Genomic DNA, 17,742 nt, shown 5'->3' on the forward strand with positions numbered 1-17,742 from the left:
GATTCAGTATTTTGAGTTAGCTTTCTCTCCTCGTACTTTGCAGATCAAGATGTGCTGTTCCTGCCACTGGGCCTGCATTCCATCATGGTGGACACTGTCTGAAACCATAAGCCTGATTAAATGCTTTCTTCCATAAGTGTTTTTATTTTTTCACAGCAATAGAAAAATAACTCAGTGTGTCAAAGCATGCTGCAAATGGTCTTTGAAGCAGTGTATCCCAGGTTTTTGTTAGCATTAGAGACACCTGAAACTTTTGGTAAACACCTCCCCATTTATTTCATAGAGTTGATTCAGTTGGGTCCATGTTGGATCTTTGAATTGGGATTTCGAGTAAATCCTTTCGATCCTGGGCATTTTAGAAAATAATAGGCTAAAACTCACTACTCTTTGTTCAGAGTCAGGGCTTTTTAACCCCAGCTGTTCATAATAATGACCTGGCCAGTGAAGGCTGTACCCAGAGGGATCACATCAGAGCCCTGAGGGTGGAGGCCAGGCTTTTAAAGTGTTCCAACAGATGGACATGACACATCCCTATAATCCCAGCCTTTGAGAGGCACAGGGAAGGTGATCATGAGTTTAAGGAAAACCTGGCTTAAATAGCACCAACACCAACAAAACCAAACAAGCCAAAACCCAAACCAAAAAATGTAGTGGGTGATTCCAATAACCTTCCTACAGAGGTGCTAAGGTCAAGAGCCACTGGCCAGGACACTAGTGAAAAAAAAGCATTCAGGGTTGAAAAGGCCTGAGTTGAGTCAATGGGGAGCAAGAGAATCAGGGGATTCAAATGATGGGAATGTGGGGCCCCAATGAAGAAGAGAAAGCAGAAGACTTGGAAGGCTGCGTGAGGTCAGTTTCATCCAAGTGCTGGTTAATTCTTTAGCAATTTCCTCCACCAGGTTCTCCTATGCTTCACACCAGGAATCAGCTAACATTAGCAAAAGGCCACAGGATGACTCTTCAGGGTTCTGTAGGCCAAGAGGTGTTTTTTGGTTTTGTTTTTAAATTAACTTTTCTTTTCTTTCTTTTTTCTTTTTTTTTTTTTTGGTTGTTGTAGCACATGTGTGGCCAGGTATGGTAAACACCGAAATTTGATTTTCATATTTCACAAATTGATCCTTTTTTTTTTTAAAAAAAAAAAAACTTATTTCAACCTTTTAAAAAAAGGTTCAAAACAAAACAAACAAAAAACAGGCTGGGGTTGTAGCTCAGGGGTACTGCACTTGCCTCGCATGCCCAAGGCACCGGTGTGATGCACAGCATCACCGAATAAATAAAATAAAAATGCAAAAAATGAGTTTGAACATGTGGATCATAAGAGTGGAGTTTCCTTTGTGGCTATAGTTTTCACACCCCCTTCTTGGTTTTGACAACTGAGTCAGAAGAACAGAAGGAGAAGGACAGATGTGGGCATAAAAACAAGGGACAGATGTTGTATTAATGAAGTCAGTGGTAGCCTCAGGAAAGTTATTTAGGAAGCATCTGGACCCTTGCTTAAACACAGTAGCTGCTCAATAAATGATGCTTCTGTTGTGGAGTGGACAGATGAATCTGGCATTGATTACCTCTCAGAGATGTGACTAGTTTAGGAATAACACTAGTTACTCCCATGTTGTATTGACAGATCCAGACACTATTGTAAGTGTTTCATATCGTTCAGCACATCAATCTTCATAAAGTAGGTAGTAGTATTACTTCTATCCCACAGAAGGACAGAATGGGAAAGTAGCTTGTTTGGGGTCACAGCACAGAGGGACACAGGTAGACCTGTGTGTGGCCTGTCTCTTTTCAGGCTACACAAAATCACAGCACCACTGCTTTCTATGGGGCAAACAGGAAAGAGTGCTGTAAAAAATGTAAACTGACTTTTTGAATGTATGTTCTTTTGAGGTGGTTATTATTTTAAAATGTCAGTACATTCAAAATTTTACTTTACTAAAATGAATATAAATGTGGCATGTATTTTTATATTCTCTCATACCCGATTAAAAGCATCCCTTAAAGTAGCTGCGTTTACTGGGCTAGTTTTTATCCCACAAATGTCTGTAAACATTTTGGCTGTCATCCTTAAAGGACAGAGTGTGGTACTGGCATCTGGTGGGTACAGATCAGGGATGCTGCTGCATGGCAAAGAATTGTCCTAGCTAAACTATCGCTAGCGCTGAGGCTAGGAAGTCTCCCTTTAAAGCCAGTGTTGACTATTAGTATCTTGGACTGCACAGGAAGCAACTTCCATGGTCATTTGAGCCCTCTTGTTCTCAGACCTAGATTACCCTATTGTTGGCTCAAATGATTGTTCTGCAGCTGGTTATGAGAAACTCTAAAAATACAGAAGCATCATCCTGTATCTGGTGTAGCTCTACCAGGCTGTACAGAATCACTAAACTTCCATAGTTTTCTGTGGGTCATGACCCTTTGGGAGTTCAATGAGACTTTCTGGGCTCTATTCATAGGGGTCGCCTAAGACCATCAGAAAACACAGACTCATAACAGTAGCAAAATTACAGTTATGAAGTAACAATGAAAATAATTTTATGGTTTGGGGTCACCACAACATGAAGCACTGTATTAAAGGGTCACAGCATTAGGAAGGTTGAGAACCACTGGAAAGCGTCATTGAAAAGGAGAAGGGAACCCCAGCAATGTTCCTATTTATGATACCAGTCATCATTTTGTGGCTTTGCAGACAGGAAGCGTGTGTAGGGTGTGATTCCTGGAGGATATTTACCAGGATTGGAGGTTTTCTAGCTTTGAGCTGCATGCTGTTCAATTGTGCCTGAGTAAGAAAGTGTGATTGATGTCATTACCAGGTAGGAAGTTGTTACTTATAGATGCTGTCTGTCCCTAGAGGTGCTACATCTACACCATGTGCCAACCTGACCCACAAATATTCCCCTGAAGCCCAGGATGAGCATCTGTAATGGGCCACTCTGTCCTAGTTCTCATCCATGCGGCAACACAGGAATGCTCTGGAAGAGGACATTTGTTTTGGTGTTGAACTAACTCATACATATCTCACATCTGTTTCTATTATGTCTCGCCTCTGTCAGTTCCTTTACTTTCTGTGGCAAACATTTATGTTTGCCTTTAGGCAGTCAATGGAGGATGCCCAGCAAGGTCCACAAATCTTGGGAAACTACTGGAAAAACAAGGTCACAGAGCTTTCGTTTCTGCACACGTGGTACTTATAATGCTGCTCAGACAAAGCCATGCAGGTGACTGAGAAAGGAACGCCTTTTGGAAAGGGGGAATGGAAATGCTTACGGTATAGAACCAGAACTTCACAATGGGTGCATTGTAGAACTCATAGATTTTTCGGCCCACGGGGATTAGTCGGTGCCTGCTTTGGACTTCTTCTTCGTCCTTTTTCCTGGATGACTCCCCGTTGTTTCTCCCCAACATCGCCTACAGTGTGAGAGAACAGAGACCATCATGGCTGAGCTCCATAGGCCACGTTGCAGAGGGTAAGTGGATGCGCATGGCACCTACTGAGTGCACAGAATCCAATATAAGCCCCACCCCCTGGAGTATAAAAGTATGCCTTTCCTATTATGTATAGGCTTGCACTAAGGATGGAAGGCTTGGGGGATATTTCTTGAACCTTTCTTTCTTTTCCAACCTGGACCCTCTGAATGAGGTAGGTAATAGGATATACACAGAGTTCTGAGAGGGATAATAAGTACTGTTTGGGAAGGCCAGGCTACAGGAATCTGTCCCAATTCTGTTACTTTCTTCCCATATGTATATGAGACATTTGAGATCTGGATTGAAATTATGTTTACACCTGTGCTAGTGACTTTCCAGTCAAAGGTGGATTGATTGGACCAAAGTCCATTATATATCCAAAGAGCAGAAGTATTCAAGGTATAGGTCATCTGAAGTGCTTGGAGTTTAGTTAGGCTAGGAATATCTCTACCAATATCAAAGCAAGTGCATTGGTTCCTCCATTTGCAACTTTGTAAGACTGGAATCCCTGCTGTTATCAATTTTATTGTCACTTCTGAGTATACTGCCTTCTTCTGCAACCAGGAGGGTTAGGAGAATGATTTGAGGCAAGCCAGATCTGCAATGGTCCTCATCTGTAAGCTGCTGGAGAGCTCCCTAAACATGGTTTCCCTTGCTGTTCATCACAACAGTAGCAATATGAGTAGTAGTGATCAAATACCATAAAAACAGCAGAATCTAAGGAAGCCACAACAGGATGTCCCAGAAATGACTGAAGATCCTAATGGTGAATGCTTGTAAAGGCTTTGGATGACACAGATGGGAAAATGAGTTCTAAGATGAATACTCAGACTGTGGACTCTTGAGCAAGTTATTCTAACCTCTCTGAGACCTACTTTCTTTAGCCATAAATTGGTTCTTGGTCCTTGGGGGTCTATGCATTAACATCTGGCACCTAATTAAGCACTCAATAACTACTAGGTCATCTTCACAGTAAACTTAGACCTTCTTAGATACTCTACTGTGAAGGTCCCTCTCCAGAAAGGTGTGCATGCTATGGGAGTCTCTAAGGGCAAAGTACTGGCTTTAAGTCTTCAATATTGTTATAAGGCATATAAGGTTAATTATACATTGCTGGGAAATTGATTTTTTTCCTGTGCTGATATGTGGTGAATGTGTGATGTATGCACATATGTGTATGGGTGGGTGTGCATACAGAGGCCAGAGGAGGATATTAAGTGACCTGCTCTATAATTCCCCATTGTATTCCCTTGATGCAGGATCTCTCACTGGACTTGGAGCTAGTCTGATGGCCAGGAAGGCCCCAGTGATCCTCCTGTCTCTGCCTACCTCTCCTGGCACATGTGGCCATAGCTGGCTTTTTATGTGGTTCTGGGGACTTGAACTCGGGTCCTTATGTTTTTACAGCAAGTTCTTTTATCTCTGAACCACTCCCCCCACCAACCCTGAGACTCTCAACATACACAAGACTAGGATAAGACATACATTATAGCTGCTCAGAATTGACAAGGATTTGGGATATGACACAATACTTGGTGTATAAATTTCAAAATAAGAGACCTAATTATAGCAATGATTGCAATTTGTAGTGACGTTGAAGACAGAGATAACTACTACATGACTTAGTTTTCAACCACCTGACACAACACATAACCAATATTAGTTTCAAGAATTTCAATGATTTCTTCATTCAGATGTATGACACTCACAAATGGTTATGTCTATCCTGTAGCATTTCTGGGGAAGCAGCCTCCATTCCTTGGTATAGCCTGAGAAAGGTGCCTTGAGCTAATGGAAGGAAGATTTCCCTCTATGGCTCTCACACATGTCTACTTTCATTAGTGAACTGAATCAATATTCTCATGGGTTGAGCACAGGAGAGTCCAGTAGAGTCCTACTAACACTGGTCACTGGCCTCAAGAGACTGGCGGAATGAGATGTTTGTCCTATAGTTTATGTAACAATTATTCTTCTCCTGTTCTTGCTTATTTCTATGCTCAATAATTGAGCGCCATTTGGGGATATGATGGAATGAAAATAAAGACAAGTTGACATTTTTTAGGTGTCTTAGGGAGTGACATCTTAGGGTAACCTCTAGGGACAGCATCTTTCCTCGCAAAGCATACATAGCCCTGGAGCTCTGCACATGCTAGGGCTGTTTGAGACTTAAGTGCGGGATGGCATACTTCCTTGGCCATGCAGGTGGAACAAAAGCATTGCAGCTGCCTATCCATTGTTACTCACATATGCTCTGAGGAATGGGGTGCATTTGCAAAGTCTTGTCTTTTACGTGCATACCACGACACCCGTTCCAGCCTTAGCAGCTTAACTCTGATTTTGTTGACTTCTTTCCCCTGTAATCAAACATTTCCGTTGATGCTGCTTAAAGCAGAACTGAAAAGGGTCGTTTATGTATAAAAGGAACACTTCAAATAGAAAACAAAAATATTTTCTAGTAGAAAAAGAGGTTTGAACAGGGTTAAACATATCATTGTTCAGTGCAGATTTGAGACCCTGCCAGCTGGATGCAGGTGGCAAAGTGGCGACAGATCTTTTAATGCTGCTAAAGGCTACGGACATGGTGCAAGTAGAGACTGATACTTTTAGGTGTCATTTTGGAAATAACCAAGGATGTCCTGTTCTCAGAAAGGATGCATTCATGTTCTAGAGGCTCAGATATCATCCCTGAGAAGGGAATGGGCTTGTCAACAACCTCCTTTCTCCAAACCTGTCTAGGCTGAGATGTTCACCAGAGAAGCAGGAGGGGACAAAAATTGCCATCAGGGTGAAAAGAGGCTTCTTTTAAAAACAATGCTGTCCCACTCAAAGCTTGCAGCCCACACGTCCCCACATTATTCTTCTCTGTGAGGTTTATGCTCATCATCACACCTCCTACTCAGGTTCACAGTGAACAGTGTTAGGATCTATTCCCTGGCAAGCCTGTTGTGCTCTGGGACTAGGGAGTCATCTTTTACAGTGACTTCCTGAAGGATCATAGTCCCCAAAGCTCTTAGTAGAAAAGGGAAGCTCCTTCCTCTATAACCAGCCACTGAGAGCATCTTGCAGCTTCTGGATGTCTTCCCAGAATGGCTACCTGTGAGAGAGCCACACCATCCTTGATCTGGGACACTTGGCATCCCTTGGAGGCTCTCTACTGTAGTAAACTAAATCCACTAAGCAGGACCATTGGAGAATAGAATAGAATATAATTCTCTCTTGCCTTTGACAATTGACTGAGGTTGTTAAATGTATAACAGCCAATCAAGTATGTATGCCTGGATTCTAATCTCACTTTTGCAACTAACCAGTTGGATAAACGTGGGCAATTTAAACTCTGAGTCCTTGCTTTCTAACCTGGGAAGTAGAACAATGTGCATCCAAGGGCCATGATGTGGTCCCATGAGTGAGGGCAGATAGAGTGTGCAGTACCATTTTTGGAACATAAACAAATATTTGTTAATGTTCAGTTGTTAGTCTAAGTAGTTTACATGTATGTGTCTGAGAAGTTTACTCTTTAAACCAAGTAACCACCTGAGAGGCAAACACAACTATCCTGGCACTATTGAAGGGATAAAATTATCTGGAAGGTCATACAGCAAGTAGGCAAAGGGTCAGGATTCTGACTCTGGAGCACATACTCTTTACCTCTCTGCTAGCAAGAATTCAGAATCAACACTAACCATGATTTCTCATCTGAGGAGTTCAGATATCAAAATTACAACACTATCTGCAGGGAAGGCAGTCTCTGCTGCTATTGCAAGGCAGGGCAGGACCAATGCCTACATAGATGTTTACAAAGATCTGGGAACTGAAACAAAAATTGCTTTTCATTCAGTGAGTGAAGGGTCATATCTATCAACAGATCCCCAGGAAGGAGTTTCTAGAAAGAAGTTCTGTGCATATGGAAGAACATGGTAGTCCCAATGACAAGACTCACTCAAAGTCTTTTTTTTTTTTGTCACCCAAAACAAACCAATTTTCATCTTCTCCTCTTACAGATCCTTCTGGGTCATTATTCCTGTAGCCAGTGGCTAGGGTGATGAGGGTGGCTGAGGCTCTTCAGAACTGTCCCTGTGGAGTTGCTGTTTGATGCAGCTCTCCCAAGCTATGAAGCCCTATTTGTCCCTTTAATAGCACAGGGTATTTTTAGCCTTTGGATACAAGCCAGTGGCAGTCATGTTGCTTGGGTGGGGGCTGCAGGAAGTGGTTCCATGCACAGCTGTCTTGTTCTCTCTGCAGAACAAAGCATCCATGTTCTATAATTGTACCAGGAAGCACTAATAAAAGCTTTCCACACGAACCTCAAAATTCAATTAGTGATGGCTTTGTGACTTTGACCCTGAAGACAGATACAGGCTTAGCTTCTGACCAGCAGAATGGTCCCAGCTCAGCAAAGCTGGCTGCTCACGGCTCATGGCTTCCCTTTCTTTCTTGTATGTTAAGACTGCCAGTCACATCGTCATGTTTATAAACAGTACGCTTGCCTGGAAAATTGAGGGCATCTGGCTCTGACTTTCATCAATTTGTTCTGTAGCACATTGGCAGAAGGCCTTTCCATACAGTTGGATCCTATAGCCTTGCTGTTTGCACACAAAGTGGAAACTTTTATGATACTGTAATCTCAACACTTACAACATTAGACCTGGCAGGAGACTGGGGAAGTCTTATTTCAAGCATTGTTGAACCTCAGCAACATCAATGCCTGAGTGGCTTGGGGGAGTCTCCTCAGGGAGAAAAACTGCATAGTGTTTTCTTACTGTTAATTCCATGTCCTCTTCATCTTTTTCCTTTGTGGTCTTCTCTGGCTCCTCTGGCTCCTTCTCTTGCAGATGAATTTCTTGGGCCTGAGTCATATAGGGCATGTCGTCTTTGTTCTTGAACTCCAAGCTGAGAATTGAAGGAGGAAGTAGAATTCCCAGAATTACCTAAAGTAATAACAATGATAATAATAATAATCACATTTAAAGGATTAAGATTACGGTGGTTAGAATCAGAGAGCCTGGGATGTGGCATATGGGTGTGTGTTTGTGCACATATATGCACATCCGCAGGTTATTGTATTAGGTGTTCAGGGATATGGACATCTGAAAATCTAAACACACAAGAAGGTGATTTTTTGGTCCATGTAGGAAACACTTATTTTGCTCAAATATATCTTATCGTATTACTTTTTACTTTATGGAGGAAACTGAGGAAAGAGAGCTTACTCAAAGCAAAGGTGGAAAATATGAGATTTCCATTTAGTCATTAGCACTTGGCCCTGTAAAATAAATTCATACACACATTGACATTTTTTTTTGTGACTGTATCAAGTAGCGTTGATGTGTCAGCTGGTGATCTCTGTAAAGCAGTGCTTCTAGGTTGCCCTTGAAGACACATGTAGAAAATCACTTTTTCTACTATAGAACATTCTGCTGGCATTGGCTAGCAGAAACGCCCATCTCCACAGATTTCTCTGTATTTGTCAAGAGTAGTTGGTTCCCTTGCACAAAAGCCCCAGGAAGGCTCACACTGCATTGCTCTCAAAAAACACCACATTTGAATTTCAGTGTCAGGGTGCTTGCTACTTAGGTCTTCTTCATGGCAGAGCAATCACCTTCAATGTCAGAGTCTTCCCCAGCTTTTCTCAATTCTAAAATGGTTCCAGTGTACAAGGTTCCCAAAGATGAGCCTCCCTGAAGACACTACCCTGGCGGGAGGGTGTCAGACAGATCCTGAAGTGTTAGTGAATATGATTTCAGTCCTATGGTCCTGAAATACCCATGGGGACTTAGGGCTAGTCAAGAGAAAAGGGCCAGAACTGCCTCTGAGGTAAAGGTGTTTTGGGAGGCTCAAAAGGGGATGCTGGCAATCTTCATAGGGTACAATACCCTGTCCTTGGAGATGACAACCGGCTTGGCTGATCACCTAAGGCCGGCCTTGGCAGTTACTAGCAGCATGACTCTGGAATGTAATACATGACCCACTTTATAAAACCATTTTTGTAACTTTGTGCCAAGAGCCTACAAGAAAGGTGGAGTAGGACAAATAGTGCTGGTCCAGTAAAATAACAGTCATAGAGGGCAAGATGCAAAATTGTGGTGTAAGCATGTCTAAAAAGTTTGTGTGTCTCAGGAACAACATGGTCATGATGTCATACTACATACTAGCAAGTTGTTAAGAGACTGTATTTTAGCCAGTCTTACCACCTGCAAAAAAAGAGTCAATGGGAAACGATAAATATGCTTGACTCTGGCAGTTGTTTCATTGTGCACGTTAAATCATCATATCGGCATCTTAAATATATATAACTAAAAACAGGCATCATAAAATTAAATCAAATAAACACCCTTCCATTTTTCTCTTGATCATTTCTCTCTCTTTTAAAAAAAATTCTTTCACTTTGATGTTTTCCTTGAACATCACTAAAAAGGAGTAGGGGAAGCAAAAAGTGGGCTGAGTGTGTAATCCTTTTAACATGGCCTTAGGTTGTGTCAACTGGCCTGTGGCTCACTTTTTATCATTTGAGAATAGCTCAGAGACTAGGGATGTAGCTCACTGCTGTGTATGAGGTTCTGGGTTTGATTTCAAACTTTTTTTTTTTTTTTTTTTTTTTTTTTTAAGTGAGTAATGTCTTGATGTATAATCTGTCTCAATTTTAGTTCAGCTGAAGTTTCTTAAGCCCATGTTATCAGAGCCCATGTCACTATGATATAATGTGATTCAAGGATAGCCTGGGTGGGCCCAGGAGGGTATACAGCCTCCCAGGGCACTAAAGGGTGGCCTTGGTGAGACCCCTATGCTAGCATGGCTGTGTAGGAGTGTACAGTGCCCCTATCGGAACTGCGTGTACTCTGCATCATTGGATCTGAGAACAGATTCTGTTTTAGTAGGCCTTAAGAGACCCTCCCCCCACCAATCCATGGCCTGTGAGGATAGAGGCAGAATAATCAGTCAATGACTAGAGTGTATGTAGCATGCTTTCTTAAATGTGTCAGACCCCAAGTTCAAATCCTTGACTCTAAATGAAAATTACATCTAATTACATTCTAATGAACAGTAGTGGGCTAGCATCACCTCCCAACATAAGATAACCCCTAGACCCATCACAGATTTGACTTGAGAAACTCCAACCATCCCATGGACCCTATGGCAATATCTTTTTTGGGTATGCTGACCTTGAGGCCTGAGTTCTTGCGCATGCGGAGCCGGCCCATCCACATGTCAGTAAGCAACATCTGGCTGCACGTGTGTGCAATGAAGTCACGGTGCTTGGCAGCCACGGCCAGCTGCAGGCATGTGGCATTGCTCCAGTTCTTCAACTCATATGTTAGCAGTTTCATGGCCAGTTGCTCATCCTGCTTGTAGGATTGGTCCAAGAGTTCCACAGCCAGCTGGCCAAAGTCCCTGAAAGACAAGGCACAGGAGAGTCTTTCAGGTCAACTTGGAGACTTCCATGAACAATTTATAAAATTTATAAAAGGTAGCTTGCTATATGGAGTAGCTATTTCATGTACGGTCTAGTTTATTCATAAAGTCATCCAGTCAACATGCTTTAAGTATTCACTATGTGCTAGGTACCATGTCTAGCATTGAAGATGGTAAGTCAAAGCTTGATTCTTGCACTCAAGACTCCCGATTCAGGGCATGTGAAGGTAGAGGCAGAATAATCAACCACTCATTAGAGTGTAGTGTGTCTTATTAAGTGTGGCAGAACTCAAGTTCAAGCCCTATTCTTGCCAACCATGTATGATCTTGGCCAAGTTACTTAAATTCTCTGAGATGATGTCCTTAGTTAGATGAAGTACATGATGATATGACTTGGTGCTTGGGGCAGCTGAGTGGATGAATGAAGCAAGTGTAATCTCTCTATCTCTATGCAACATTGTGCACAGTAAGGGTAAATTACTTATGCCCACCCTCTGTGTACCTTAGTGGGGTGACTGTTACCCTAGAAGGTTTTGGGGAGCCCCAAACTTCTGGCATTTTGAGTCTACCTTTCCTTCACTCTCCCACCCTCCCCATGACTGGTTGGCCAACCTGGAGTTGTGATTCAGCTCCTGGGAAATGTCATCAACCATGTCATTCTCAGAGGCCTCATGAGCCATGGCTTTGCAGAGCTTGCAGGCTACCAAGGCTTTGGCCATGGCCTCCTCTCCATGCTGCCAGAAGAACAGGGCCATCTTCTGCCTCTTCATTAGGACAGCCCACACCATCAGCTCATGGAAGGGGAATGGGAAGTGATTGATCTCAGGGTCATCCAAGTCAATGTCTACCTCTTCTTCACGCTTCTTAGTTGTCTTTCTTCCTCTCCTCAAGGGAATGTCATCCTGCAGTTTTAGAGAAACAAATCAGATTTAGAGAAAATGAATCAGACGTTATTAGATACTTTATTTTTACTTTCCATTGGCTCAGCTCTGAACCACACTGAAATGAACCAGACCAGTTCTTATCCCCAAAAGACTCACAAGCTCCTTTGGGCTAATTTAAAAATAAAATGTAATAAATGCATACTCAACGACCAACATGTCAGTTTATGCTTTACTTTAAACAAAACAGAACAAAGCAAAACATTTTTTTAAGCTGGGCATGGTGGTGAATCCCTAAAATCCCAGCAACACCTTGGAGTCAGAAACAGGAGGATGGAGGGTTCGAGGCCAGGCTGGGCTACATAATGAGAGTCTGTCTCAAAAATTCCAAGCATATTTTCATAGGCCATTTTCTTTCTTTTGTTTGTTTACTTTTATCCGTTTCTTCTTCCATAGGTGTGGCTGTCTATATCTCACAATGGACAGCATTAGCATGCTTCTTTTTCTTATTTTTTTTTTCTGAAAAAGCAAGTATATGCTATACCTGTGTTTCCACATAACAACAATAAACAGTGAACCAAAGATGGGAATAAAACTGCTCAAGTTTTTACATCCCTATTAGATGCATCTGTGAAATTCTTTGAGTCTATTGCTGTTGGTAAATATTTCTAATTGATTTTGCCTATGGAGTTTATACACTGTTTTCAAGTTAATATTTATACTAGGATTTATTTATTTTTGTTTTCCCCCAGTGCTAACATAAATTCATTGTGGAATTTTAAAAGCTACTGTGAGCTGCCACCATGGCACTTGAAAAATCTGTATTTACTTATTTTAGAATCATGCACTAAGCCTTACTATTAAAATGAACTCATATATCTTTTAAATATGTGAGAAAGAGAATAATCGACACTAATAATTTGAGCAAACACTAACCTCCATTCCCAGCAGTTTCAAGGCTTTGGGCTGTTTAAAAAAATGTTGTGAACAAAGTTAGATCTTTCTTTCATTGAGGTAAGAAACGAATTCTACTATATTGCAAATAAGTAATATAAGAATTCTACAGTACCATATAGCATTAATTTTATGTCACTGAGTAAACACAATAAAAATAACATTTTTTTTTTAAAGTTAGAAGAATTAGGGACATTGTGATTTTGGTGAACCACAGCGAATTAGGAAACTGAAGAGATATAATTGAAGGCTTAAAATGACTTTTGTGAGTCAAAATTTCTTTCCCTTTCCTATAACTGTCCTACTTGTTTGGCACCTCCAGGACATCTAGCACTTGAATAAATATATGGTCTGAATGCTCCTCCCCATCCATTCTCATCGTATGATGAAATTCTAACTGAGAAGGTGTTGGTATTGGCGTGGGTATTTGGGGGAGACTGGTCATGTTGGAAAACACCTGAGAAAAAGCTAAACCCTTATCAAAAGGCTGCTGGGAAGGGCCATGAAGCAGAAAACAGGTCCTCTGTCTATGCTTAGCCTGTTGGTACCCCATTCTTGAACTTAGAGCTGTGAGCAACATACGTTCATGTTCCTTGCCAGCCTCTTAGCCTATAGCAGTCTGAGCAGAGAAGACAGATGAAAACTGAAACAATCAACCAGTCAAACCAGGTATTTCCCAAACCTCTGGAGAACTTCTACTATGCAGAGACTTGGCGAATTTTCTAGATGGTTTTTCTGACTGTCTTCCAGGGCTGCAGGGTAGAGCAAGGGTGTGTGTGTGTGGGCCAGAGCAGGTGCTGATGGTGGCACAAGCAGCTCAATGGCATGGAGAACATCACCACACAGGGAATGGCTTCCTTGGCCATGCTGGGAATGTGTAAAATGGGCACATCTGAAGGCCACTCTGGAATTGTACAACTTGCTTTGTTTTAAGAACAGGCGAACAAAATTACACCTGTAGGCCAGCCAGGAGTACCGACCCTGTGTTCTAAGTGCACCAGAGCAGTGGGTGTCACTTTGGAAGCTACTGGGGACATAAGAATTATGAGCTGACAGTTCCTGCAAATTAGATGTAATTATATAAGTTGGAGTAGCTTGAAGCTGTCTCTCCCCTTTCTCTGTTGGCTTCTAAATGACCATAAGTCTAAACTTTTTGTCATTATTTAAACTTTTTTTGTTCCCCCTCTCCTGGTTTTCTAATAGCCCCACTTTCATCAGTGGAAAAATTTGTTAAAAACAAACAAACAAACCCCTAGAAAAACAAAAACTACATAAAATAAAGGTAAAAATCACATCACAAAACCCAAACATTAAGAAAATCATAGACATTATTAAAAAGAGAGAAAAAAGAAAGAAATGTCATGCCACTACCAGCACAGACAGCAGCTCTCGGGATGTCATTCTGGGGTCCTAATGGTCCTGCAGCCCCTCAGGAAGTGAAGCCCACACTATATTTATAGTAATAACAGGCCTTTGAGATTCCACTGTGTTCATGAAAGTCCCAGCAGCCCAAGCTGTGGGGGCCTAAGCTTGACAGCAACAGAGGCCATGCAGCAGCCTGGCTACTGTTCTAGATCCCACTGCTAGGCATACAACGAACCAATCAAACACCAACAAACCAAACAACCAAACAACAAAAACACAAAACAACTTCACTTAAGAATATCCTCAAGATGTAAACATTGCAGTCTTTGGCTAAAGCGGTTCATGAGGGCACGTCCTAGACATGCCCTGTTACCAGCCTGTGGAGTATATGAAGTGGAAGCTGTCCCTACCTGGATCACTTTTGCCACAGACTGACCCAAAGAGATTTCCGAGGAAAAGTACATGTTTTGATGCCATTGAATTGCAGACATAAAAATGCAAAATAAAAAAAAAAAAAAAAAAAAAAAAAGCCTGTCTCTCCAATGGAAGAATCTTTTTTATTTGAAGGAAAGACCAGCTGAGAGACTGTAATCTTTAGACTGCAACACTAGACAGACATTTTTAGGATGACCAAAGTGAGACTGTTACCTCAAAGAAAACAACAGATAGATTTTTGTTTGACCAGTATTTTAAATTTAATAATAAATTACAGTAGTTTGGATGGGAAAAGAGGGAGGTGTACTTTCTGTCTTTTCAATTTGTTTTCCTTTGGAGACAGAAGCCATATCCCAAATTTCTTGTCCCTAGTCTTCCCCAACACAGACTAAGAACATGCTAGAAGCTCACCCTTTTGGGGCCAAACAGATTGTGGTACAGGGTCCGGAAGCGCTTGCGCGTGTAGTTGCAGCGGTAAGCCCCGCCCATCAGGTACTCAATCACCAGGCCAATGTCTATGAGGCTGATTCTGTAGTCCGGGGGCAAGTTTCCCTATTGGGGACGAAGGGAACAACAGACAAACCCAAAAAGACGGCGTGGTTTACTAGGGGTTCATTGGCAAGTGTTCTGTAACTATTTTAGAGTAAAAATTATAATGAAAAAAGAAACATGAATGTATTATTATGCTGGTTAATTAATTCACCTTAAAATAGATCCAACCGAAACCTGGATACTCTCGCTTGGAAAGAAGACATAAGTTAAATAAGAAGATGCGGTAATCGCCGGCAATAACAGAAAATCAAATTATTTATTCAAGTCTTCAGCTGGGGAGAAAAAAACACCAGTGTAGCAGAAAGAAACACAGGCTAGGCAAGGCAAGGGCTATCATTCCCAGCTTCTAGATGCAGGGTCCCCTGAAGCTACTGAACCCCTGCCTGACCCAGGCTGCCTCTTGCAGGCTCTTTGTTTTCTCCCCACTCACCCAAGGAAGACTCCTTTCAGAAGATGAGAGTCATTCATTACCAGGGCGGGGACCACTTAGAGATGAATTCTACTTGGACACAAGACCTCTGTTATCTGGTCACATGCACTGGCCCTCCCCTAACCCCCAATAAATAACGGATCAGGGACGAATTTCATAGTGTCAGAACCAGAGCTGTATGAGTGTCCCTTCTGCTTAAAGTGTGTGTGTGTGTGTGTGTGTGTGTGTGTGTGTGTGTAAGTGTAACAGGAGAAGAAATTTTTAACATTGGAATTAAAACTTTCACAAAATTAGGGTAGGTTTTTGTTGTTAAATAGGTTTGTTTGGCTGGGGGGGAGGGCACAGTTTTAGGATGGATCCCAGGACTTTGTATATACTAAGTAGGAATTTTAATACTGAGGCACACCTCCAGCCAGAGTAACATTTCTTGTAGACCAGGCTGGTCTTGAATTTACAGAGATCCTCCTGCCAGAAGTATGGTGTATCTTTTAGTCTTTATTACATTTTTTTCCTTTTGAGTGCTGGTTCGAGGGCTGGAACACAGGGATTTGTTTATAAAGATGATTCAAAAGAGGACTTTTTGAGCCCAAGGAAACTCTCTATTCTGTTAAGTCAAGGAAGAAGGGATAGGGATACACAGTGAATTCTAGAGGGCATAGATGACCAGCAGCTCTCATTGGCTGGCTCAACTCTGGATGCAGGACAACATCCTCTGCCAGTGATGGCTCACAGCACATACACTGTGGGGAATCCGGAGACTATGTGGTCTGGATTGTATCCTGCCTCATCCAGTGTGTTGGACATCTGTGTCCCTCATTGCCTCCTCTGGGTGGCTTCTGATGCAAGCCTGGATTTGTGGAACCTCTTCTCTACCATGTAAGGCTCAGGTGGCAATCTAGTCCACCTAGGGATCTCCAGACTGTGATAGGGAAATCTGTGTTAGTAGGAAATCCATTTAATTGGTTAAAGGAGGCTTCAGTGTAGCCTGTCACTAAAGCTATAGTTTTAAATTTTTTTCTTGAAATTTTTTATTTTTATGCTTCCTCTGCCTTTTATAACATGTGAGGTGTGGTTGGTTCTTGGGATTTTTGCTGTTGAAAATATGTATCAGTGAAACAATGAAATTAATTGGCATGGCTGGGATACGGCCTGGGTTGGGTTTGTGTGTGTGTATGTGTGTGTTATGTTCTCAGTAACAAAATTAAGTAGCTACACATTCTTTGTCACTTCTGGTTGGGGTAACTGTGTCTTGGGTAGACTCTGAAGGTAATGGCAGCCTTGCTGCATGATGAGAATGATGGCCTTGACTTGGTCTGGTCTGTACACATCAATGATGAAGCATCTACATTGCTTATCCTAGGACATAATTGTTGGGCAGGAGAGTTGCAGGTATTTATGCTAAGAAAGACCAGAGAAATGAGTCCCCAGGACAAACAGTACTGGGCTAGCCTCTGTTAGTGCAACCCTATGTGACTCTCTATCATTTTCTATATCTCACTTTATGCTCTAAAATTAGGTGACCTTGGCCATTGCTCCTCGGGTCCCACCTGTTTCTAGAAGCCCAACTGTTAATCAGTGCCCTGCTTTTATTTTCTACTCCCCTTATTGGGAAAAGATCATTGTGCAGAGCTCTGGGGGTTGGTGTCCCCTGGAGTTTGATGTGTGGGGTTGGGGGTGGTCACAGAACTGACGTGGATGGACCTGTGTTTTCACTTCACCTGCTCTGGAGGAGGAGAGAGGATGAGTGGCACCTTGAATGCCCAACAGGTTGTGACAACAGCCTCTGGAGGAGTCTTCCTTTGCGTTGGATCTTTCCAAATTGGAATTCAAGAAAATGATACTAGAGTCATTCTTACTCTGTCTTCTGTTCCTAGTCCTGCCCCCACCATGTGGGTCATGACTTTGATGATGCCAGAGCCTCAAGAAAAATTCCCCATTTCATGCCTTAACAACACAGGGTAGGTCCTGAGAGTCAAGTGACTTAAGAGAGGATTGGGAGGTAGGTTGACAACTTGAAAATGTTGTTTTCATGCCATGAACTGTTACTTGAAGGTAAAATTTAAGTCATGCCATGCTTAAAGATGTCCTTGAGGGAAGTTCAAACTCAAAAGTTGAATCTGCTCTTCAAAATGAACTGTCCTTAGGTGTCAGCTCATGGTATGGCTGTCTGATTTGAGCTGTTTAGGTACACTGATTTTTTTTTTTCCTTTGAAACTCATAACAAGCCTTGATAAAAGGCTTGTTTCCTCTGGG

At 42.1% G+C, this 17,742-nt stretch overlaps 1 protein-coding gene across 15 annotated transcripts in view; it reads right to left on the minus strand.

Moving 5' to 3' along the window:
• Trpm3 (transient receptor potential cation channel subfamily M member 3) overlaps positions 1–17,742 on the minus strand; it is a 484,509-nt gene that overhangs the window by 61,222 nt on the left and 405,545 nt on the right. For 6 of the 15 annotated variants that reach the window (XM_051200144.1, XM_051200151.1, XM_051200137.1 and 3 more), the window contains 7 exons: positions 15,211–15,246; positions 14,919–15,059; positions 12,690–12,719; positions 11,485–11,774; positions 10,623–10,851; positions 8,223–8,390; positions 3,265–3,405 (listed from right to left, as the gene is read on the minus strand). In XM_051200144.1, the coding sequence (XP_051056101.1) occupies positions 3,265–3,405; positions 8,223–8,390; positions 10,623–10,851; positions 11,485–11,774; positions 12,690–12,719; positions 14,919–15,059; positions 15,211–15,246 (1,035 nt within the window). The remainder of the gene's footprint in view (positions 1–3,264; positions 3,406–8,222; positions 8,391–10,622; positions 10,852–11,484; positions 11,775–12,689; positions 12,720–14,918; positions 15,060–15,210; positions 15,247–17,742) is intronic. The other 9 variants (XM_051200140.1, XM_051200147.1, XM_051200142.1 and 6 more) reach the window with 3 other exon arrangements.

This window comes from Phodopus roborovskii, unplaced genomic scaffold, assembly GCF_943737965.1.
Source record: "Phodopus roborovskii unplaced genomic scaffold, PHOROB, whole genome shotgun sequence".
NCBI classification, from domain to species: Eukaryota; Metazoa; Chordata; class Mammalia; order Rodentia; family Cricetidae; genus Phodopus; species Phodopus roborovskii.